The sequence below is a fragment of the Xiphias gladius genome, chromosome 7 (assembly GCF_016859285.1).
Source record: "Xiphias gladius isolate SHS-SW01 ecotype Sanya breed wild chromosome 7, ASM1685928v1, whole genome shotgun sequence".
In the NCBI taxonomy this organism is placed as follows: domain Eukaryota; kingdom Metazoa; phylum Chordata; class Actinopteri; order Istiophoriformes; family Xiphiidae; genus Xiphias; species Xiphias gladius.
In genome coordinates this window covers 27,033,303-27,057,401 of record NC_053406.1, presented here as the reverse complement: position 1 = coordinate 27,057,401, position 24,099 = coordinate 27,033,303, and the positions used below count along the sequence as shown (strand labels likewise).

Here is a 24,099-nt window from a genome sequence, read left to right as displayed (position 1 = left end):
TCACTGAAACAGAAAACTTGTGAAATCATCAATTTCAGGGGGAAAAATATACTCAATAAACTGAATATCTTGAAGAGAGAAAGAAACATTGAAGCAGACTTGTGGAAACCAGGTGAAACATGGCTGACGTCTCGACTTCATTTTTTTCCTTCCTACCTGAGTTTTTTGGCCTGAAATTATGAAAAATCATTCAAAAAAAAAAATACAGCAAATATAGTTAAGTGCCAATGAATTAATTGTTTTAATCTTTTTTTAACAGTTAAATGATGTGAAGTTATTACAAGACATTTTTCTTGTAGAAACCAAATAACAAAAAATAACATGAAAAATATTTGTTGAAATAAACTGAAAAATATTTTTGTCACGATGGCGGCAGCTGCTGTTTTTTTTTTTTTTTTTTTCTCCCCTTTCTTTTCTGTTTTGCCTCGTTTTTGTTGTAACGATCTTCCATAAACGTAGACATCTTTGTTTTCCTTCCTGTGGCGTTGAGTCAAACTCTACTGACAAATGTAATATTTAGGGACTTCAGGAGTTCGTGACATCCAACGGTGCATTACAACAATATTAATAATAATAATTAATAATAATAGTAATGAAGAGCTGGCTTTGATGACGTTGACAGGTGAGACCTTCAGGGGGCGTGTCCCGCAGGATGCGTCTGAGTTTTGGGTTTTTCCTCAAGTCAAAACAGGAAACGCGAGAACGGCCGCTGATTGGCTGAGACACTCGGCCGCTGGCAGCACGGGCCGCCGGCCTCAGCCCCGCCCCCGCCCGAGTGACGAATCAGAGGAGAAGAAGAAGTCAAACAAAACAAACGCACATCAGGATAAACATCAGCGACGAGACCGACATGGCGGCGGGTCGGCGAACCGGCGCCTCAGCGCGGAGCTGCCTGTAACGCCGGGCCGGGCTGGGAGCGGCTGGGAGCCGCTGGGAGCGGCTGGGAGCCGCTGGGAGCGGGGACTCGGCATGAAGCAGCCCGGGCCGCGGGCATCATGGCGGCCTCCCGCAGAATCATGACAGATTCAGCCGGCGTGTCGGAGCGGAGCGGCCGCGTCCCGGCCCCGGGAGGAAACGGCAGGTCCGCCGAGACCTGGAAGAGACACATCGTCCGCCAGCTCAAGCACCGAGACCTGAGCCAGCACGCCATGTTCCAGGACCTGATCCGCTTCTGTACGACGGACAAGTACAAGTTTGCTCTGTTTGAAAACATTTCCAGATGGTCTGGGTTCGTAGGGAACGCCCAGCGGGTTCCAGATTTCCGTAGCTACAGACGGGACTCCCGGACACTTCGGGTTCTTTAACCAAACTCCGTTTGGAAATCAGTTTATTTAACGGTTTCTCGTTACGAGGCTGCGTTTGTAAACTCTGAAATCACAGCGCCGGCAAAAAGAAACCGAGATTATTTGAGTGGAATTTGGTTCACAGGAATCATTCCCGGTAGCAGAGCCGGTAAAACGTTGAAAAAGAAAAGTTAAGATTAAAAACGCCAAGTTTACTGCAGTCGAGGCTCCGTTTTTCAATCAGCCGAACTCCATTGAAATATATCACTTTATTTAGCAACTCACAAAAAAGAGAGTGAGTTTTTTCTTCAGTTGTCATCTGTGAAATCAAACATCCAACAATAAAGTGATATTTTTAAGAGGAATTTGGTAAAAGATGTTCCACCTGGTTGCATATCCGGCAAAAGACAGTTAAATGCAGTAAAGACTCCTCAGAGCAGGACTGTCCTGGTTCAGTGGCGTTCTAGCTGTTTTAATACCTGGTAAAAGTCTGATTGCCATCGGGACCAGTAAACTAGGAGATCTAACTTAATCCAGATCTGCCGGGTTTAGTTTGAGTCTGGTATGTTCCACATTTATCCCAGGAAGCTAGTGACAGGAATCCTGTAAAGTTTTATTTTTTAAAAACCAAACTCCGTTTAAAAAAAATCCCCAAAAAATGTCACAGTTCATCATTTCTGATCACAAGCCTGAGACCGAGTTGTTTCGGTTGTCGGCGCTGAAAACCCAATGCCAGTGATACAGTCGAGTCTGGCTGAAGTCTGGTGAGTAAATCCTACTTAACAGGGGTCCTTTCTACAGTAAACCTTACCAGTCTGCTGGACCGAGAACCAGGTAGGATGTCATCGCACCAAACTCTGCTCAAAAAATCTTTCATTTTACGGTTTTTAATCACAAGGCTGAGATCAAGTTCTATTTTAATTTGTCAACCCTGAAATCACCATCCAGCAATAAACTGAGGTTTTCTGAAGAGAGTTTGGTCCTGAGACATCCAACCTGATCTCACGCCGGCTAAAACACAAAGTGTGTTGCAGGTATATTCTTTAAAATGTCGAGACCGTGTTCACTCATTCCGTCCACGGTAGGTATCTACGGTCAGACTTAGCCCGCGCATCGACCGCAGTCCAGCCGCAGTGGTCAGAAGTTAAACGAAGGCTTCGACCGACTCCAACAGCTGTCAGTTCCTTAATCTTGTTGCCATTCGGGGACAGGAAACGGTCAGAAAACTAAACCTCACGTTGTTGTACTTCCTCTGAGAGGTGACTCATGTGTGACGGATTACTGGTCTGCTGCTGCTTTATCATCTGCAGACTGTTCGCTGGTGTCAGGGGGACATGATGCTGACGGATCAGGGGAAAAAAAACCGTCTCGCTCCGCCACGACATGTTCTGGGCCACAAAGCTTCAGAACATGAAGCCAGTGATCACAGCTGAGTGGACTCTGACCCACAGGGAAATACCCACAGGTCAGGACTCAGATGATCAAGTCGCCCGAGAAAAAGGATCATCCGTCCTCGTTCTGAGGCTCTGCTGGGTCAGCAAGGGTTTCGTGAAAACAATAAGTAGAGACGAGGGGAAAGAGTGTGTTGTTCTTAACGATATAATGACGGATCCCGCTTAACTTAAAGGAGCAGGTGAAACCTAAAAAAATCCTGCTTTGTGAGGGAATTCAAATCCAACAAGAAGCTGCATTAAAATGACCCAAAAAAAGCCGCAAAGCCGATCAACTCCTCGGTTTATGGTGTTGGACGTAGTTCATTTTCCTATTCTGTATTTTAAATTCAAAATAAAAAAATCGTGTCGTTGAACGAGGAGGAACCACGTGGGAATCGTTGAACTTGTCTGATTTTGAGGGGAGTTTGGCGCCAGTTTCTCTCCGTGGCCGACGGAAACCTCGTCACTTAGCTCTCTAGCTAATGTTAGCACAGCTCGCAGCTGTTGATGGACGGCCGCCACGGCCGGCAGGCGTTAACCGGCGCTCATCAGTCCACGTTGAGTTTAGTCTCGGTTCTTCTGTTCGAGTCTTTGTCTGTGATGGAGTATCTGGGACTCTGGGGAAACGCGGTTATTGAAATATACCGGTTTTCCCGACAGTCGCGACTGTGTTCTGGTAAAATTACAACTTTATTCTTGGAATCTTGGGAATTTTTTGGTCCTACGACCGTGTCGTATTCCTCGGCAGCGTAGGGTTCAGCTCAGGTGATGTTACCTGTGACCGAAGATCTGCGGTCAGCGAGGTAGCTTCAGGTCTAGCCCCGGGTTTTTCCCTCCTTACCTGGGCACATCACCATGGTAACCTAGGCTGCACACCCGACCTGCTCCGGAGCAACACGTATCAAAGCTCCGCCTGCTGACCAATCAGAGCTCTCGGAAAATGGCGTCACGGTTCGTAGAGGATCCCGTGGAGCTCGGTGGGTCTCGTAGCGGGACTAGAGTGTTCGGAGACCAGCAAACCCCTCTGTCTTTCCCTGATGCTTTTTAATATGAGCGACCCTCATCACTGCAGAGGTCCAGCTCCTCAGGGGGAGTGGTCTCCTGTGCAGGAGCCGGTCCCCTACTGTCTACAACAGAGACTGACTGAAGCACTAAAGCCTTGTGCTCACTCTACTTATAAGATATGAGTGTAAACCTACTTCCTGCTTTCAAATATGTTTTAGATTTATTTCTATTTGCTCCCACGTCCGTTGGACACTGCCGGGGCTGCGGCTGAAAGAACGAGGCTAAAACTGTCACACACACCATAAGAAGACATCTAAGCAACACATTAACTTAATAGAATACACTCGTGTAATTACAGTCAGATCTACTTGCGTCCTAATGATGGGCAGTGATTTCGTGAGCCTGTTAACTCACACATTCACACAGTGGGGGATTTTTTTCCAGCTGTTCTTCCCGCATTTGGCAGCTGCAGCTGCTGCTTGTAGCCTGGATCATGTGTTTAACTTCTTCGTGTTTCTCTAATATCATCGTTTGCTCTTCGTCTGTAAAATATTCCGCTCTGCTGCCGGTAGACTTGTCCTGGTCTGTGATTGGTCGCATGCTGCAAACGCCGCCCCTTTTATGGGAAAACGTGAGTTGATAGCCGCCGTCGTGTGACCGCTGAGCGTGATCGCGGCCGTCGGGCTCAGCGACGCCAGGTAACGAACATCCCGGGGATGTTGAACTGGCCTCGCACTACGGGCCCCGAGACCTGGATCGGGATCCGTTTCCTCCCGTCGACTTCGCTGACGCCGCTTTTTGTTTGTTTTCAGACACTCAGCTGCTGGAGAAAACCAGTCTGGCCAAAGGAATCCTGAGCTACTCTGGCAGGTAACTCACCTGGACTCACCTCATTGTTTGTGTGTTCAGAGTGTGTGTAGGTGTGATGACTCGGGGGTGTGTTTGTTCTGTGTGTCCAGACGTCCCGGCTCTGACGGCAGCAGCTCCGTCTCTTCTCTGCTCCACCAGAACAACCAGCTGAAGAAAACTACAGGAGAGGTCAGAGACAAGAACCCGACACGCGCCGTCACACACCTGCTGAGTAACACCTGGTCACCTGGTCACATCATCGCGTGGTGGAAATATCACGGACGCCCGAGTCCTGGTTCTGGTCTAGATTTTGGAGGATCCCGAGTTAATGTTTACACGCGTAAAGATCGGATCCTGGTTTCAGAAACCTGGATTTGGTCTTACGCAGTGTTCGTGTGATCCATAGCCCCCCCCCCACACACACACACACACACACACTCTCCTGCCCCCCCCGGGAGGCGCCTCTCAGATCCGTCTACGGGTCGAGTCGTCTAGAAAAGTCCTGCCCGTGTTTCTGACTGGCAGAAACACGCGAGGACGATCAGGATCAGAGCTGTAACCTGGAAACGGGAACGTTCAAGGCCGGAGGACAAACTCCCGTTAGTCAGGACCAGGATCAGGATCAGGATCACATGAACGTGACAGGGTCTGTTCCGAGTCCTCCTCACTCTTCTTCTGTGCTTCCGTCCTTTCCTTCCAGTTGGCCTACCAGGTGGTGGAGCTGCAGCAGCAGATAAAAATCAAGGAATGTGTTCTGGAGGAGCAGCATGCCAGGTGAGTGACGCGCCCGCCCCCCTGCCGCTCTGACCACGCTACGGTTCGAGCCCGTCTCAGGCGACACGAGCCCGGCTGACGGCAGCCGGCAGATCCTCGCGGCTGACTGGCTCGACCCAGTCAGGCGTCAGCAGGTGACGCCGTCGATCTCTGCCCCGAGTCCCGGCATCTTTTGCCGTCTTCCTCTGCGACCACCCACGGCGCGCGTCAACTCGTCGCCGCGTTGGTTCCGACGCGCTCGACGAGTTCAGCGTGGCGCTGGGCTCGAACGGTGGTCAGAGGCCGAGGCTGCGATTCTCCACTACGCCCTCCGCAAGCGACAATGGAGGCGCCGAATGAAGTTCCGTCAGAGGGCGGGTGATTTAAATGTGACCCACAAAATCCTAAACATCTGTTTCCACAAGGCCGACACACTAGAGAGAGTTTTAATAGAGAGCCGCCGTCAGTGGAACACGATTTGAACTCACCACATGACAGCGTTAAAACCTCTGAATATTACATCGCTTTTTGTTTTTCTCCGGATTTTTCTCAAATTATAAAATATCCACAAAATATAAATAAATTGTCTAAAATGAACTTTCAGTTTTCTCTTGACGTCTTCACATTGTTTTCCCAATATTTTCCCAAATATTCCGACTTTTTCCTCGACAGCTTCGTCAAAATATTTCGACAGCGTTCTCCAAATCCCAGATTTAGTTCTTCCGTACTGTAAAAGAGATGTTGTCTCCGCCGTTGAAAACCTGGACGCCTGAAACCGAAACTGTCCAGAGCCAGAACAGACGCTGCTGAAGGGAAGAGAGGGAATCTGAGATGTTGTGAACTGGCCCTTGTCCTTGCTGTATCATTAACCCCGCCCCCCCCCCCCCACACACACTCGTCTATCAGGCTGCTGGAGGAGGAGCATCGGCTGGCGGGTGCGTTTGATGGCCGTCGGCAGCTGCAGGAGCGGGTGGAGCAGGTTCAGGAGGAGAACGGGGCTTTGAAGCTGAACTACGACGCCCTGCTGGAGCGACAGAGAGGGGCGGAGACGAGACTCAGGGAGGAGAAGGTCAGAGGGGTTCACCTGCTGGAGGACATGATCCACCTGAAACAGCAGGCTGCCGCCCGCATGAACAGCCGCAACGAACGCCGGTCCAGGTACCTGGACACACCTGGACACACCTGGACCACTGCAGCTAAAATCGGCCTCCCGATTGGCCGATGACTTGTACTCGAGCTGCGACGTTCACGTCTCCTTTCTTTGTGTTTCCTCCAGAGCTCGGGAAGCGAACCTGCAGAAGGATCTGCAGACCGCTGCCAGGTCAAAGGTCACCTTAGACAGGTAAGGTGCACCTGGTCTCACTTCTAACTGCACCTTCAGTACCAAACATCTGCTTTTTACCTGCCGGGTTATATGAAGAAGTTAACGTACGAATTCATGTGTAAAGTTTAAATGAGTGTTTGTAAAGAATATTCTGACAAAGTTGGAGGATTTTGAAATTCCATTACCAACATTTTGGCATAAAGCTCTTAATATTTAGAGACAAGTTGTTTTTAAAGAAAAAAAGTCGGAATATTATAACAGAAAATTCCGAATATCTTTAAAAATCACGTCAGCAGGTGTCCGGACTCGACCGACGACCAGGTTTTGACTGAACCGACAGTTGTGTTTTCTATCACACGTTGTCGATTGGTTTTCTGAAACGTTTTCAGCCGATGAATGTTCCAGAAGTTTTTGGTTCAGCTTGAAGCCGCGTCGCTCTTTGAAAGACGGGAACGGGCTCTTATTGCGGTAGCTCGCTCGGCGGCGTCTCGCCAGACTCCAGCGTGACGACAATCGCGTTCGATGCCGGTGTGTTCTGTGTTTCAGCTCCTCCAGCGCTCCAGCCTCCAGATCAGCGTCCCCAAAGAACGAAAACCAGGATGAGTCCACGGAGCGAAGACACACCAGACTCTTCAGGTCGGACGTCCTTGCTTCCTTGTGTGGTGTTGAAAGTGAACTTAGCTATGAATCAGGATTGTTACCATCGTATTACAAGAGTTCAGATATTAATACCCTTCGTTTTTATTAATCCCCGGTGACAAGGTCGGGTCCAGCTAATCCTCATAATAAAAGAGCAGATGTTGATGATCTGACAGATGTTCTGGGAGAAGCGGTTCGGTGGATCCTTACGTGGTTTTCTCTGCTCTTTTCCTCAGATCAGCATCGGCTACGTCCCCGAGGATCCTCGCCTCCATCAAAGAACTGTTTGAGTGAGTCCTCACGTCCTGGTCGAGTCCCGGTTCTGGGGTCACGGAGCCGTGTTGTCGGCTCACGACACTCACAGCTGGATGTGTAGAACCTTTGTTTATGGAGTAAAACAAATCATTTCAACCAGATGTGACTCAGAGAAGTAACGTGTGTGTGTGTGTGTGTGTGTGTGTGTGTGTGTGTGTGTGTGTGACGTCAGCAGGAAGAGGCGTATCCACTCAGTCTGCAACCTGGAGGAGGATCTGATGTGTCCTGCAGGAATCTGTCTGTCGGCCAGAGTCCCTGCCAGAGCTCTGCAAGTCCTGGTAATACCCACAGTATATACACGCCGGACACACACCTCATGTACAAAGACACACGCTCTGCGTCCGGACTTTCGTGGGTCCCGGGTTCGCGCGTCGATTGACTGCTGTTGGTGGAGCGATGAGCACGAACACGGCGCAGACCGCTACCGAGTCGAGACGACAACACAGACGAGTCGAATCTCTTTCTCGTGCACCGGGATGAAAAGGGTTGGTCGCTAAGCACCGGCTTCAACATGGAGGCCGCTGGTGGCTGCTTCCAAACGGTTTTCACTCCAGACGAGTGCGTTCAGTAGCTGGAGGTTGTAGCTGCGTCCTGATATTTATCCTATATCAACAAAGTCTCCTCTCGTGACTTAACCTCTGGTCTCCCCCTGTGGTGAAAATGAAGACTACAGGATATGAAGATTCATTAATAATAATAATAATAATAACCTGTAATTTGGTTCTGATTGATCATTTTGTCTCTTCAACTTCTTTAACACACTTGTGTGATCGCTAATTGTCTGCGTCGTGTCTTCTTCTAATCATCTGTTGAAAAATGTTTCATGTTAATAAAGTTCATTGGAATTGAACACACACACACACACACACAACTGTACTTCTATCTTTGTCAGGACACTCATTGACATACTGCAGTCCCCAACCCTCACCCTGACCTAAACCTAAACCGGATTCTGACCTGGACCCTCAAACAGCCCTTTGAAGGTGTGAGGACCAGACAAAATGTCCTGGCTCCTTAAGGTCTATAACTCAAACTGGTCCTCTCAAGGCTAGAAGTACAAGCGCACACACACACACACACGTACAGTGTTCCTCTGTGTTTGACAGAGACCTCCTCTGTCCTCATCTCACTACCCATCATGCCTCTCTCTGTGTTGACCGTCCGTCACATTTCTTTCTTTAAAGAAGCGGCAGCTTGTGAGTCTGCGTCACCTCCGTGTCCTCGCTGTCTTGTGCCTCACGTGCGTCTCCTCCCGCGTCACTTCTTTTAACTCACAGCTTCCACAGCTGGAACTTGATGACCTGTAACCTGGTTCTTCTCGGAGCCTGAACGTTTGAGACCCGCGTGGTTACCGCTGTGGTCCTGGTCTCTGGTACGAACTTCCCCTCGTGCTCCCACTGAGTTTGTGTTTTTACGCCATCAAAAATCCGACTGCAGGACGACGCCTGCCCGGTGGGACGGGGAGGTTGGCGGTTGCGGGACAGACAGTCAATGGAAGAAACAGAGCTGATGTTGTTTTGATGCCCCGTTCACACCGGGCACTAATGTGCCTGGTGGGTGATCCCGTCACAACTGGACAGCCGTGACCCACGAGGACACACATGCATCCAGGTGAACGACGCACCTCCTTGCTAACGGTTTACAGGTGGCGATAGTGGACCGCGGAAGAGGATTGAGCCAGTAAACATGGGTCTAAACAAGGCAGGAGTCAAAAGGTTCCGAATCGTCCTCGTGTCGGTTTTATGAGGAAAGAAACGCGTTCAACACGTCGAGAGCTCAAGGATTCACACACTGAGTTTCGATCAGAGACGCTAAACGTTGCCCTGCGGCCGTCTCCACCCGTCTCTCTCTGTCTCTCAGGAGGCCCATGAGCAAGGCATCAACGCTGTGAGGTTCAGCTCCAGCTCAGACCTGTTGGCCACCGGAGGAACGGACCGAGTCATCAAACTGTGGGAGGTCAGAGCAGGTGAGCCGATCTCCGTCCCTATTGTTATCGCCTTCGATGTTGAGGTGAGCAGGTGTCGTGAACTCGCTGATGATGTCCCCAGGCTCGCTGACCCACAGAGCGACGCTGGACGGCAGCACCGAGGGGATCACCTGCATCGAGTTCGACCCGACGGTGAGTAAAGCAGCGGAAGGTGAAGCTGAACTCACCTGGACTGTAGCGGCCCTGATCACGAGGCTGTCGGACCGTAACGGTCTTTTACGGTCTTCTGTGATTTCAGGGTTTGAGGATCCTCGCGGCGTCCTACGATAAGTCGGCCTTGTTGTGGCGGCTGGATGACTCCGTTCCCAAGGTAACCGTGACAGCTCCAGAGGGGAATGTTACTGATCTACATCTACTATGTCTGACAACTTGCTGCTTTACAATTTTAGATTTTTACAAACACAACACATAGGGAGCTCATAAAACAGTTTATTAATTGATTGGCCGATTGACTGAAAATCAATGACAACTACTTCGCTAATGGTTTGAGAGCTTTTTTTATGTTTAAACCAAATAGCTCCTGGTTCCAGCTTCTCCACTGTGAAGATTTGCTGCTTGTCCTTGTAATTATTTTTAATCATTTTGAGGTTTTGAGTTGATTCAGTTGGTTGGACAAAACAGACATCGTGAAGGTGTCAGTTTTACAAACCAACCATCAATCAATCAATCGAATCAATTATTTGAGAAAATGATCAGTGGATTCATCAAAAATAATTAGCTGCAGTCTCATATAAAACAATTAAAAGTCAGACTCGACCAACTAAAGTAGTAAAATGCTGCTCACAGTCTAATGACATGATAATATATACACAGTATTTCATCAGATACTTTAGAAACACTCACAGGGGCCATATTTCGGCATTGAGTACTTTTGAGCACTTTTGCTGTTAATACTCTTAAGTACATTTTCCTGTTTGTACTCACATACTTTGACTTCAGCGCTGCGTCCCCGAACATCCATGACTGAGTGATGAAGCTACACCATTGGTTGTCTGGCCGAGTGTTGGACTTGCCCCGTTGGCCGCTGTGCTTTCAAAATGAATTGAAACAGTTTCTATCACGTCATCATGGGGGCGTTTAGAGGTAGTGTTGCCAACTTAGCGCCTTCGTCACTAGATTTACATACTTTTCAGACCCTTTAGCGACTTTTCTTCACAAAATCACCCAGCGACAAATCTACCGACTTCCTGGACAAACCTGAGCCACTTCCCGTAGAAAGGAGTCGCTAGTGTTGACCCACGAGCGCGAGGTCGGGCTTTCCCTCCTCAGGAAAACCTCTCTATGCGTCTCATTCAACTGACCACACGTCAGCTGACACGGACCCGAATGAGCCTCTAACTTTCAGGTAAATACACCTGAAATCAGAGCTCAGCCGTCGTCTTTAACTTACGTGTCTGGTGATTCTGTCAGATGACGTCTCGGTTATGAAACCAGGATTTCAGCAGCAGAGCAGCAGCTTGGAAGCGACTGCTGGTTAACATGTCGTCTCAATGGGCCACGTTTCAGTCACTGTTTCATACTCGTTCCGTCGTCTGACAACAGAAACAAGGAAACATGTAGATGAGAAAAGCTTCATTGGGAATTCAGATGGATTAAGTTACTGTAAATGTGAGCGCAGACAGTAGGAGAGATGCAGACAGGTAAAGAACGAGTCCAGACGTGTACCAGGTTTTTACCTGGTCTTGATGAACGTGTTAAATCTTTAAATCTAAACTATGCAGACAGTTCAACAGGTGTTTTAATCAGACCTGTTCAACAGGTGGAGAATCAAGTCACCGTAACATTAGAGAACAACTTAAACTTAACCCGTCAGTGATGTGGGGTAGAAAACTACTTCACTGACTTTTACAGCTTCATTTCCTGGTCTGGAGGACAGAAGTACTGGGTCGTCTCTGGGCAAAGACAACCGCCGGTAAGACGAAGACTAGACGCAGACAGTTACACAACAGGATAAAGGGACTGAACTGGTCATTGGTTCAGTCAAGAAACAGGATTCAGTGTGAAGTTACTCTAAGAACAGTGATGCTGATAACAGGACGTTACCTCCCTCTCTCCGTCTGTCTCACCTGTCTCACCTGTCTCTCTCTCTCTCCCCATGTCTCTATCTGCGTCTCACCTGTCTGTCTCAGTTGACTCTGACAGGTCACAGCAGGAAGGTAACGGCAGCGAGGTTCAGCAGTTCCCTTCATCAGGTGGTGACAGGAAGTGCAGACAGAACCATCAGACTGTGGGACCTGCAGAGAGCTGCCTGTGAGTCACACTGATCAAAGACCGATCGTTGATCAATACCTAGTCAGTGAGCGATTACCGACCGGTGGACCTGTCTGTGCAGGTGTGCAGGTAGTTGAAGTGGCGTCGTACTGCAGCGACCTGGTCTGCTCCGAGAACTGCATCATCAGTGGACACTACGACTGTAAGATCAGGGTCTGGGACACCAGGTAACACTTCACTCTCTCACCACTTCCCTCTTTCATCGCTCCACTTATTCGAGTCTTCACTTGTTCTACACCTTCATTATTCACCGCTTTACCACTTCACTTCACCCTCTCGGCACCTGGCCTCCGCAACGCTTCATTTCCTTACACTTCGCTCCTTCGCCACCGCCATAGCTGGAACGGAAGGATCTGTGCTGAGAGTTTTCTGCGACAACGCACCGGCTCAGAAAGGAGACTGAATGGAGAGAATGAGTACAGCGTAACAACGATCTTTCACAGACTGTTGCATTATGGGTGATTTGTAGCCTTATTGTGTTGCCGGGCTAGTGACGGTTTTCTGGTCCGTCTACAGTGAGTCTCTGACAGTTAATCAGCCTTGAAAGTGTCTGGTTAGTCCAGTTTAACCTGCAGGAGTCTCTAAAGACTGGTCTAACACATTCTGCTGCCGCAGAGGAAAGAAACTCGAGACGAGTGAAAACCAGTTCACGGCGCCTCGCGCACAGCGAGGGATGTTTGTTTTTTACCGTCCAGCGGGACACGTCCCGGTGGGCCCGGTGGCCAGTCTGACCATGAACCAGGGAGAAAACTGGCAACCGTTTACCGTCAGAGAAAATGAGTGAGAGAGGAATTGACTCGCTGCAGCTGACTAGTGGTCACCGGGAGAGCGGCTGTCTCCGGACGTCCAGCCGATCAAACAGCCGGACGCCGTTAGACGGTCAGATGAATGTGGGGGGGTGAGAAAATTACAGGCCAGATCCGTTCACCGCGAGTCCTGCTTTACCAGTGTTGTTCTGCCTGGAGCGCAGTGCGATCGCTTCATCTGTTTCACTTTTCTTCCTTCTGTTGTCTGAGCTACTGTGAAAAACAACAACCTGTGTTGTGTTTCACAAATATTGTGATGAAAATGGTTCGAAATGATGAAGCACAAACGCCCCCGACGAGTAAAACCCAGTGGAGGCTCTGCTCTGACTGATGGCTGTAATTTAGACCCCTGACACCTCTCATTCATCCTCCCTGCGATCTCCACGGCGACTCGTCGTCTTCCTCTGTTACCTAGCAACAGCTCGGCCTACAGAACATACCCCCCGCCTCCCTGCAGAGTCTGACCCAGCAGATGATTGACAGCTCTGTCCACCCATCGCACACCGCTAGCCACCCTCCCTGTTCCTGATTGGACAATAACATCGCCGGGCTGTGATTGGCCAGATTTTAGTAATATCATTGTAACGATGCCTTTTTATAGAGTGTGTGATCAATGACGCTTTACCTCCTACATTATGATCCAGAATCAATAGAATCAGACCCAGGACAGAAACAGAAACAGTTTAATTATCTGTTAAAATCCAAGTGATGTACTGATAATTAACTAATCAATCTGAATCTGTTGCTCGTTGACCCTTTATCTTACAGGTCTCAGTTCCTGTAGGACACAGGATTACAGTCTGGCTGCCGCTAACGGTCGTTTGTCAGTATTTACTAATCTGGGAATTGGTTTTACTATAAATCATGAAATAATTGACTCCAGAAAGACAGCGAAAAAATGTCCATCTCAGTGTCCCAGGCTCCAATGTCCCATGTGAGCCCCAAATCCAAAGGTAATCAGATTACCATGAAAAGAGACAGAGGGAAACAGAGGAGCTGAGACACTGGAGAGCCTGACACTTCGCTTCGTTCTCCCTCTTCACTTTCTTTCGGTTGAATCCTAGGAATCAGATTCTAATGGAGTCCGTTGACGTCCTCTGAATAGCTGGTGTGTTTTTGATTGACAGAGAATTTTCCATGAGGATCTGCACCGTTCGAACCAGAAAACCACTGGTCCGTTACACAGTTCACACTCAGCGGACAGAACGGCTCCAGGGCTCTGGATCTCTTCTCACATCTCAGCTTTCATTCAGTGAAGAGATCCAATGAAAAGCCGGTGCAGTCGGGCTTTGCTTGTTGTTAAATGGGAGGTGTAGCGAGTTCCTCCCAGGAAACTTTTCAGGAAAAAAGTCCCTAGAACTCCAAAAAGTTCCTCTGTGAATGAAACGTGTCAGGTGATAAAGTCAATAGAAGGCGACGTGTTGTCATTCAGGTCGGCGAGCTGCGTTCAGGAGCTTCCTGCTCAGGGTAAAGTCACATCACTGGACCTCAGCGCCGACCATCGTCAGCTGCTCAGCTGTTGCCGTGACGACTGCCTCCAGCTGGTGGACCTGAGGAAGCAGAGCAACGACCGCATGTGCTTCAGGTAGAAACACTGCAATGTAAGAAAGTCTGTCTGTGTTTTCAGCCAACAGCTGTTAGAGTTGCCAAACGAGCTGACGTGTGTTTCTGCCTCTGTCAGGGCCGAGGGCTTTAAATGCGGCAGCGACAGCACCAAGGCTGTGATCAGGTGAGTCCTGGGGTTCAGTTTTCTCCAGTCCAGGTGGTGCGTTAGGAGACCTGGCTCCTGTTTCTGATTTCCCCCCACTCATGGGCATCTGCTGACCCAGAGAACTGATCTGATGTCAGACCTGTTTGCTCCGAAGGTAACCGCAGTTCAGGTTCCGATCTCACGTAATCGTACGAACTTCGTCACCACTGCCGTTGAGAACGCGTCTTTACGAACGCCGGCTTCACTCGGCGTGTGTGAAACAGACCTGCTCGGCGACGTGACTCCTCTGTGACGAGGGAGGGAAGCGTCTAGTTTTTAATAAGATGTAACATCAGTCTTCCTTTCTTCCGTTCTGCAGTAACGTTAGATTCAGACCATGTCTAACAAACCTCCAAAACAACTTCTCGAGGGAAAAAGTGCAGAAAATGAACATGATTAAAGTTTTGGTAAAATAATCAAATCCACCAGTAACAGAATCTCCAAATTTTCACCAAATGGCTGAACAATCAGAGTCAAAACTTCCGCCTGAAGAATTTGACTACAGATTTATGGTTCAAAGCACTGCGGGGAACCAGAGGACGACAGTCTCCAAACTCTAAACTTTGACCGAGACGCAGCAAAAGCTCAAAACCTGACAAAGACCAGGATCCTGGAAGCGACTGTTTAAACCGGTGTCGATTTCTGCTCCTCTCCCGTAGAAGAACAGGAATTTCATCACATTTGCTTCCTGTTGATGCGGAAATGGACGGTGCTGTAACCTGGCACATTGACAGGTGTCAGTTTGCAGTGTGTGTGTGTGTGTGTGTGTGTGTGTGTGTGTGTGTGTGTGTGTGTGTGTGTGTGTGTGTGTGTGTGTGTGTGTGTGTGTGTGTGTGTGTGTGTCAGCTGCTTCAGGTGTGAAACAGGCAGAAGCAGCATCTCCATTACTACAGTTAAAGTCATTAAACCTGGTCCAAAATAAGATCTCAGGTGGGACAGAAATCAGGTTACTGACCTGCTGCATGTGAACAAGTCCACAGTCACAGGGACCTGAACCACGAAACCAGATCTGTGGTTTGGCCCGGCAGCTCCCTTTGGCCTTAAACTCAGGTTTTCGCCTATGACGAACCTGGCTCGCTTTTCACCGGGGTAGATCACCGTGGTTACCAGTGCTGCTGAGAACCTGTCAACAGCCTGACTACTGACCAATCAGATCACTGCACAACCAGAGCCCTCGGTCCTACGGGATCACGTTTTTATAGATCAGCAGAATGGATTTGCTGTCGCAGACTTTCCGTGTGTGTCTCTGGTTCTAAACCCGACGCAGAGCTGATCGGTGAATCTTCACACGCTGACGATCAAAGCTGCATTTTTAGGACGTTTCTCCGAGTCCTGACGCCGTCGACGCTTCCGCTCCGGTTCCATCACCGCAGCTCAGAACGACACGAGGAGACTCGGAGGGGGGAAGTAAAAACTGAACCCTCTGACGTCTTTGATGAGAAAAGTGATCCACAACCCGTGGGACCTTTCCCAGGATTAGAAAGGAACATTTGAGGCAGACTCACCAGACCTGAACTACGTTTCTCCTTCTCTCATTCTTACAAAGAAAAGCAGAAATACTCTTTACTGAAGACCATAATAATAGTTTGCATATTTAATATTAATATTAATATAATGATATTAGTTTATGGGAACATATTCTTTACATTTCACCAAAGTCACCTGCAGGCTTCACTGTTCCATCTCATCTTCATCACTTCCTTCATGGTTCTGACGATGTCGCTCCTCATTGACAACTCCTCCTTCGTCACCTGACCTCACTCGTGGCCGGATTGTTCACCCCACAGGTAACAGAGCGGCTTCGTGACACAGGTGATCCAGGACGGACGATGTTAGGCTCAGTGAAGCCAGATAACCCCAAGAGAGCCAGACTAAGGTGAACTGGCTTCGTGGTCCAGGCCCAGGTCGCTGCAGTTGTCGTCTGATTACCTTCGCGACCTGGTTGCTCTGAGTAACCTGGTTCTTGTGGTCATGGAAACGTTGTGGATAAGTGGGTGAAACACTGCAGGAGGCGCAGACACGGTGATGAGAGCAGAGCGCGTTCATTCAGAGTATCGTTCATTTCATCTGACACAGATCAACGTGTTTGAGATCAAAACATTTCACCAGAAAACAGAGAGAGACAAAATCTGAGGGAGACGAACAGACAGAGGAGGAGGGACGAGATGCTGCTCGGTTGATTCTCTGCAGTCTCCATGACAACAGCAGGACCAGGATGCTTTGTGTCCGTTCATCTCTCTGACAGAAACGCTAAATACATAAACGTGTTTGGGTTCCCTGCTGGGTTCTCTCTGCGGTTCTACAGAGAACCGATGACAGACAGCCGGTAAATCGTTAGAACTCCACTCAGCTGGATCCAGAGATGAGATGAAACATTCATGGGTTCAAATTCACAGGACACAAACCTTCCTCCAGCGTGTTCTTAGTTTCACGTCATAACCAAGTGAATATTAATTTATTATTTGAAACTTCATTGTACATGTTTGTTCAGTTGAAAGTTTTACTGTAAGTTACAACCCTCCAGAAAGACACATTTTCCATACGTCCACGTTAAGCTAACTCGCTGACTCTGACTGAAAGACTACACTGACCTCCGCCAAGGCCATTGTCAGACAACATACACATACATAGACTTCACAGGAAAACATTCAGATTCATGGCAAATGATCCGGATCTGCTCCAAATTGTGATGGGTTCTTCACTGGCCCATGTTCCATCCCTCCGCCACGTTTGGTGCAAATCGGTTCCAGTAAACCAACAAACTGACGGACACAGTCACAACAGGTAAAAACATAACGTCCTTGGCGGAGTCATTATTACAATAAACCAAATAACAACAAGTGAGAGTTGTTTTCATTTTCATAATTAGGACCTAATGACACTGTCAGTGACCCCAAACGTCCACAGACTGAACTGCTGCAGCTTCTTTAAAATGAAGACCAGAACATATTCCTCTTGGCTGGAAGGCTTTTACTGTGAAGCAGCAGCAGGAAGTGAAGAGTTTGTATCACATAAAAAAAAGAATTTCTTCATCTTAAAACACAACAAGGGTGTTTTTTTGTTTTACATGTTTTTTATTAGTTGGTTGTCAGGTATGACGCACAACAAATAGTGTCTGGATCATGGAACTTTACCAGAGACTTCTTGGTCTTGACTTAGGACTTGACTTGGGACTGACTGGGTTCTGACTCTTAGTCATTAGTCTTCTGCACAACCGTGACTCTTTAATGTAGAATTTAATTGGTTCTTGCGAGAATTCTTCATGGGCCTAGAACAGAGACCCAGTCAAATGTGTGTACAGTACAGATGCACACATCTGTAATGCACCGCCGAACTGAACTCAGCCGTTAGTGCCTAAATTGAATTCTGAACACAACCCCGTAATATTTTCAGTTCATGTCATCGATAACTGACAGTTCGCTCATCAGGCTAATGCAACGCATGGGTTACATTCTCGATGAAGACCAGAGTCTGAAGATTTATTTGTAACGAAAGAGCCCAGGTCAGTCAGGTCTGGTTTGTGATAGCAGAGCTTCTTTCACAGATCCCCCTTACAGTTCATGTTTTGTATAGAACCCTGTTAGAACAATGCTCTCAGTCTAACCTGGTGTTCTCTGTCTTCAGTCCAGACGGTTGTTTTCTGGCGGCGGGATCAGCAGACGGCACCGTTTACATCTGGAACGTCTCCACCAACAACCTGGAGACCCGCCTACCGGACAAACACAGGTAACAGACTGGAGATCTCAATCAGCTGCTCGACACACAAATCTGTCAGGTCAAAATAAATCAGTGTACAGAGATTTTATTGAATTTTCATATAAATGTCTAAGATTTCACAGAAAGATCAGAGGCACCAGGGCGCATTCCTGAGGAACCCCACATCTTATTATTAGGATTTATTAAATTCTTTACTAATTTGACCCTCAGGAGTCCAAGTTCACTTTGGTTAATTTTTGTCAACTTTCTACGCATTCATTTTTGTCTTTATCCTCACCCCACATGCATGGTTTCTTTTTTTCCAGCACACATTCAGCTATAGGTCTGCCACAAACCCAAAATTTAAGAAAAATGACACAGGAGCCTATAAAAACATACAAATCTAGTGCTAATACCTCAAAATATATCATGGAACAGTTCAGGATTATAAAGAATACTCTTTCACTTTTTATGCACAGAATTACAGCAGAACAAATTGAACAAAACTACAATACAGTCTATTTACATGTAAAAAACATTTGTTTTTGTGCATTTTTCGTTGAAAGTGTATGTATGCCTGTGTAAATGAGTCACCGTACAAAAGCGCCACATCAGCATCAACAGCTGTTTTGTTTTTTGTTTTTTTCAGTGCTTCTCTACATGATATATAAATAGTTACGTTACTTTAACAAAACAAAACGACTAAATGTGAAAGTGCTCTTGTTAAATCTCTGTAAGGTTTAATAGAAAGATCAGAGGACCCATGATGCTTCCCTGAGGGACTCCAAATGTTATTAAAGATAGTTACTATATGAATAATGAGTTCCTAAATGTTCTACTGTTCCTTTAATAACCCTCCCCTCCACTCTCTTTAGTTCGTCCATCAGCGCCGTGTCCTGGTCTTTGTCCGGTGAGTACTTTGTCAGCGTGGACAAGAGTAGGCGGGCCGTCCTCTGGAGCGACATCTGAAACTGCCAATGCTCGAAGAGGTCACGTGGTCACAGCAACACCATGCACAGCACGTCCTCGCCTGAAAAAAAAAAAAGATCTCACAGTTGTTTATAGGGAAGATTTTAGGGTTTTTTTTTTAAGCTATTTGTTTATTGGACAAAAAACTAGCTGCTTGGTGGAATTTTTTAGATTTTCTTACCATAAGTGAGGAGAATTAAGAGATATTAATAAGGGAAAACGCTTTGAGCTTCTACCAACATTAAGCTTCTTTGAGTGAATTATTAACTGAACGAAGGGAAAACTGCAGCCGAAACTGCGTAAACACTCCTCTAACATTCACAATATGTCATGTGTTGTAAAAACTGTCAACCTAAAACACCCAAACACGTCGCAAGTATTTTGATATTTTTTAGGAGGTGCAGACAACCTCAGATCCAGGTTTTTGTTCCTGACAAGTGTGGGATGATGAGTCACGGACTAAGATGGGCGTGGGGTGTTAGGGAACTAAAATGATCATAGGGCATTTGGATACTTGATGATGGGTCTCTCAAGAACTAAAGTGGGTGTGGGCGGTACCGGTTGCTGCTTTTCACCTGTGTAGTGCTTCTTGGGTGAAGACAACCAATGCAGCACCCGGGACATCTCATAACATCCGGACAATTAGACGAATAGAATATTTTTCCTTGACTACTTGTACGATGTGTTCGATGACCAGTCGGAGCTGCCCATCAGACTGCAGTGAAGCATTTTGCACTAACCCAAACAGACTGGGACTTCCAGTCCGGTCTGTTGTTGAGGTGGACTTTGAGATATTTTTATCTGTCCGCCCCCTCTCCAAGAATGGAAACAGGGTTTGTTGTTGTTCTGGTCCTCCTGAAATCCACCACTGTCTCCTTGTTCCTGGTGACATCAAGAGCAGGTGGTTAGACAGCAGTCCACAAGGCGGTCCACCAGGTCTTCTGTCCACCGCTGACACACCCCACAACTTCAGACTCGTCTGACAACTTCTGCAGACAGCTGGTTCTGAGGACAGTGGTCGGAGTCAATGTGGATCACACATTTCTCATGTCTGGCTTTCGATGTGGAACCTCAGGCAGAGTCAAGGTGAGAGGACCTCTCACCTGTTCAGACGTCCGTTCACTCTGTCCATCGGGTCAGGAATCCAGGAAGTCGTGGAGGCGTCTGCCTGCTTCTCTCAGCAGCAGAGGCTGGACTCTGTTAAAAGGAGGAATCAGAGACATTGATTCTCATGGTGCTGCCGGCTTTGTCCAAGTGAGATGAGGCAGGTAGATGAACTGAGTCTAGAGGTGAGTCTGTCCGAGGTTTTATGGAGAACAGCTGCTTTGCTGAATAAAAGCATCGGATGCAGATTAAAGTTTTCCTTTCTTCAGACAGGGTATCTCTTGAAGAGCCTCAAAAAGCATTGAGCTTTTCAATTTCATCCAAAATGGCCTTTAAAGTCATTGAAATGTCTTAAATTTACTTCACAAAGGTCTTAAATATTTATGTAGGCAGTAACATTACTTATCAAATGTTTTTGTGTCTGGTTTTAGCAAAGACTGTCTGAAAAATCTCCAGTCCTGTGGTTCCAGACACCTGACCTCATGTGAAATTCATGTTTGGACTTTACATTATTTACTTACTTTCACTCCCTGTTTAATCTACCCCTGCTTTCATCCATCCATTTTCGGCTGCATGACCAGTTCCAGGTCATGTTTTATGATTAACGACGTCATTAGGAATTATCGTTATACAGCTGGGAAACACTGACACATATGTGATATAAATGTCAATAAATTCATGCGCTTGGTAAATAATTCTAGAATTGATCATTCCCGCTGGTTTATTGATGTCATTCGTATGTTGGGAGTGAAGCAGGTATCAAATTGCCTTCTCTGTGGCACCACGAGGCCTTAAAAAGTCTCAACCTTGGACCTGGTTGAACCTGGTTGTTCTGACGGCTTCACCGTTTCAGAATGATCTGGTTTATGAGTAGAAGCAGCCTGAGAAACAAACATCTCCAAGTAAAATGGGTTCGGATCTTCATCCTGAAAAATCAGAGTGAGGGGTTTCGTGCTGGTTTGGTTGGGATCCTGAAGTCTGACTGCTCTGCAGCTCTGCAGCCCTGCAGCTCTCAGCGGTGGATTTACATTTGAAAGGCGTCTGCATTAATTCTCTGTTTGGCCTCTCAGCTTTGAAGAGTGAAGTCAGCGGCTTCAAAGAGAAAAGTCGGCGGCCGGAGGCTCTGATGGGGTCTGAGCACAGACATGAAACGGTGATTTACATCCTTTTATATCAGCTGCTGTAAAATCCAGAGCAGCTGATTGACCCAAACATAAAGATGTCAGAGCTTCCGGCCTTCCTCTGATCCGATCCGGTTGCTGCCTCTTCACCTGAGGCAGAACTCACATCCTTTTTATTACTGACAATTTTTTGAAAAATTGTGAAATATAAATGAGCTTTGTTGTTTCCATGAACGGTTCCAGAAAATCCTCTGATTTATTGATGGCTTTATGAACATATTTCTGTTGTTTGCTTCCACTGAACCTACTGACTCTAGGTTTTTATTTTAAATTTGTTTCCAAGTCAGAGCTCCTGATGGTGAAGGGAAATTTCTTTTTTTTCTTTCTTTTTTTTCTTTTGCTAGTTGAATTCGCCATTTGGTTTGATTCTTCTTCTTCTTCTTTGTGATACTGTTCTGTTTTCTGTTATTTATTTAGTGAGATGATTTTGCTTGTTTTCGCTCTGTTTGACCTTTTGTGTCCTTTACTGATTTTATGAGGGACTAAGGGAAGATACTGTCGAGACAGTCATCAGTCAAACTGCTGATTCGGATTGGGACTAGGCCTCAGGTGGATATATCTGTACTTGTAATTCAGTGTGACAGAAGTAAAAAGAATGAATTAAAAAAATTAAAATTAAAAAAATTAAAATTAAAAAAAAAAAAAATAAAAAAAGAACCTCTGAGTTCTTCCCCTCAGTCTGCTCTCTGTGGCTAATGATTGAAAAAAAAAAAAAAAAAAAAAAAAAAAAAAAAACAAAATGTGTGTTGCAAACAAAACAAAACAAAAAAGCAAAAAAAAAAAATAAAAAATAGTGAAAGTACCATGTGTACAATAGTAAAGAAAGAAAAAAAAAAAAAAAAAAAAAAAAAAAATAAAAAAAAAAAATAAAAAAATAAAATGAAAGATTCTGTTCTTCCTCCTCTTCTCTCCCTCCACCCCCCCCCCTTCAGTTCGCGTCTGTATTGAGTGTGTGTTAAGTGTGTGTGTGTGTTAAAGCGTGTGTTGTGTGTTGACATGTGTTGTGTGTCAGTGTGTGTGTGTTGTGTGCAGTGTGTGTGTGTGAAAAGTGTGTGTGTGTGTGTAAAGTTGTGTGCGCGTCGTGTGTGTGTTGCGTGTGTGTGTAAAGTGTGTTGTGTGTGTGTAAGTGTTTAAAAGTGTGTGTGTGTAAATTAAGTGTGTGTGTGTGTGTGTAGGCGTTTGTGTCGTCTCAGTGTGTGTTGTGTGTGTTAAAGCGTGTGTGTGTGTGTTAAAAAATTAATCAGCGTGTGTGTGCGTTAAAAAAAGCGCCCAGTGTGTGTGTGTGACAAAAAGCGTCTCAGTGTGTGTTGACATTAAAGCGTCTCAGTGTGTAGACGTTAAAGCGTCCCAGTGTGTGAACGTTAAAACGCAGCTCGGTGTTTGAGGTGTTTGGGGAAAAGTGAGGCTTGACTGAACGAAGCTGTAGCGGCCCAGTGAGAGTCGCAGCTGCAGCAGGTTGGGAATGACTGCTGGTCAACGTGTGGTGTGTCTGGGATTCAATCACTGTTTGATCCCGGTTCAGTTTCTGGAGTAGAAACATCTGTAGCTGAGAACAACCACAGCTGCATGTCGAACTGAGCTGCATTAAAACCCAGTGAGGGGACGGCAGAGCAGGAGGAGACTGAACGCTGGCTAGACTCTCAGAAGAGCAGAAGAGGAGCAGACTGTCCTCTGACGCTCTGTTGAATTTGGTCGTGAAATCCAGTTGTTATCAGCCGGCTGTCTGTCTCACTCTTCACCAGATGTTGCTGTGATGCAGTTGTGTTGTTGAAAAGAGGACTAAGAAGCAGAGATTGAACTGTTGCTCAGGTGCTTGACTGAGGACCGAGCTCGCCGCCAGAACCACCCGGAGACTCTGGACACCGATCGGTTTTACGTGAAAACTTTTAAAAAGTAAGACCACTTCATGTGGGTGTGGTCTCAGTGTCAGCTACTTCCTTTCTCTTCCAAAATCATCGCAAAACAAGACAGTGTCCTATGAAATATCCGGCTGTGGATGGGACTGAGATGATCCTCGGTCTTCGCTTTACTAAAGAGGATTAAATATGGCAAATATCAGAAAACCTCAAAACCCGCAGCTCCGATCGAAATGAAGACAAACCATCACAGACGCTCAGCTGATGTTTCTCTGTCGCCAGTGGATGAAAAGTGCTTTTCACACCTAATGTTTTTAAGGCCTGTTGTTGTGACCGATGAACAAGCCGTGTCTTTATTTCTAATAAACTCCGCTCTCTAACGCCTGTCCTTCGTCCTGTCGTGTCCTCGCTCGTCTCTGCTCTCGGGCGTCTTACGTGACAAACTGTTGAAGTCTCGTTGTTAAGCTTTAAAAATACGGGCTGACGATGAGGAGGAGAAGCTTCGGCGCCGGAGGCTGTTTCACGCCGAGGTCGTTAATGAGCAAACGGGAAGCAGCTGCTGCCTCTGACCTGACCGACCGCCAACCCACGCAAACTGATCACTGCTCTGACCAAGTGAACAACACAGAGACCGGGACCAGGATCAGCAGTCCGGTCCTGAGAAAACTCGCTCGTTCAGACTTATTCTGGGTGAAATTTAGGGACTTCTGTTCAAGTTGAACTTGTGGTTCCACGAAACCACCGCGTCCCCTGACTGACGAGATCCAGGTTGAGTTGCTCAGAATGTTGAAATGCTCACCTGAGTCTCCTTCACTTATTACCGGGGGGAACCTATGCTCTGTTTGGTTGCCCTGGATTTTGCCTCTCAGGCAACACGG

General features: G+C 47.0%; 1 protein-coding gene across 2 annotated transcripts; it reads left to right on the top strand.

Moving 5' to 3' along the window:
• The first annotated feature begins 821 nt into the window (after window positions 1–821).
• On the top strand, window positions 822–21,910 carry LOC120791884 (protein Atg16l2). Of its 2 annotated transcripts, none has more exons than XM_040130696.1 (18): window positions 822–1,173; window positions 4,534–4,591; window positions 4,681–4,759; window positions 5,271–5,344; window positions 6,230–6,481; window positions 6,600–6,665; window positions 7,194–7,283; window positions 7,523–7,576; window positions 7,777–7,879; window positions 9,462–9,567; window positions 9,650–9,720; window positions 9,827–9,898; window positions 11,718–11,838; window positions 11,921–12,026; window positions 14,098–14,250; window positions 14,347–14,394; window positions 18,040–18,141; window positions 18,987–21,910. In XM_040130696.1, the coding sequence occupies exons 1-18, from the start codon at window positions 996–998 to the stop codon at window positions 19,078–19,080; spliced, it is 1,827 nt and encodes a 608-aa protein (XP_039986630.1). In that variant the 5' UTR covers window positions 822–995; the 3' UTR covers window positions 19,081–21,910. The 2 variants fall into 2 exon arrangements, with proteins under 2 accessions (XP_039986630.1, XP_039986629.1); XM_040130695.1 differs by having other exon boundaries at window positions 7,774–7,879.
• Window positions 21,911–24,099: the final 2,189 nt, after the last annotated feature.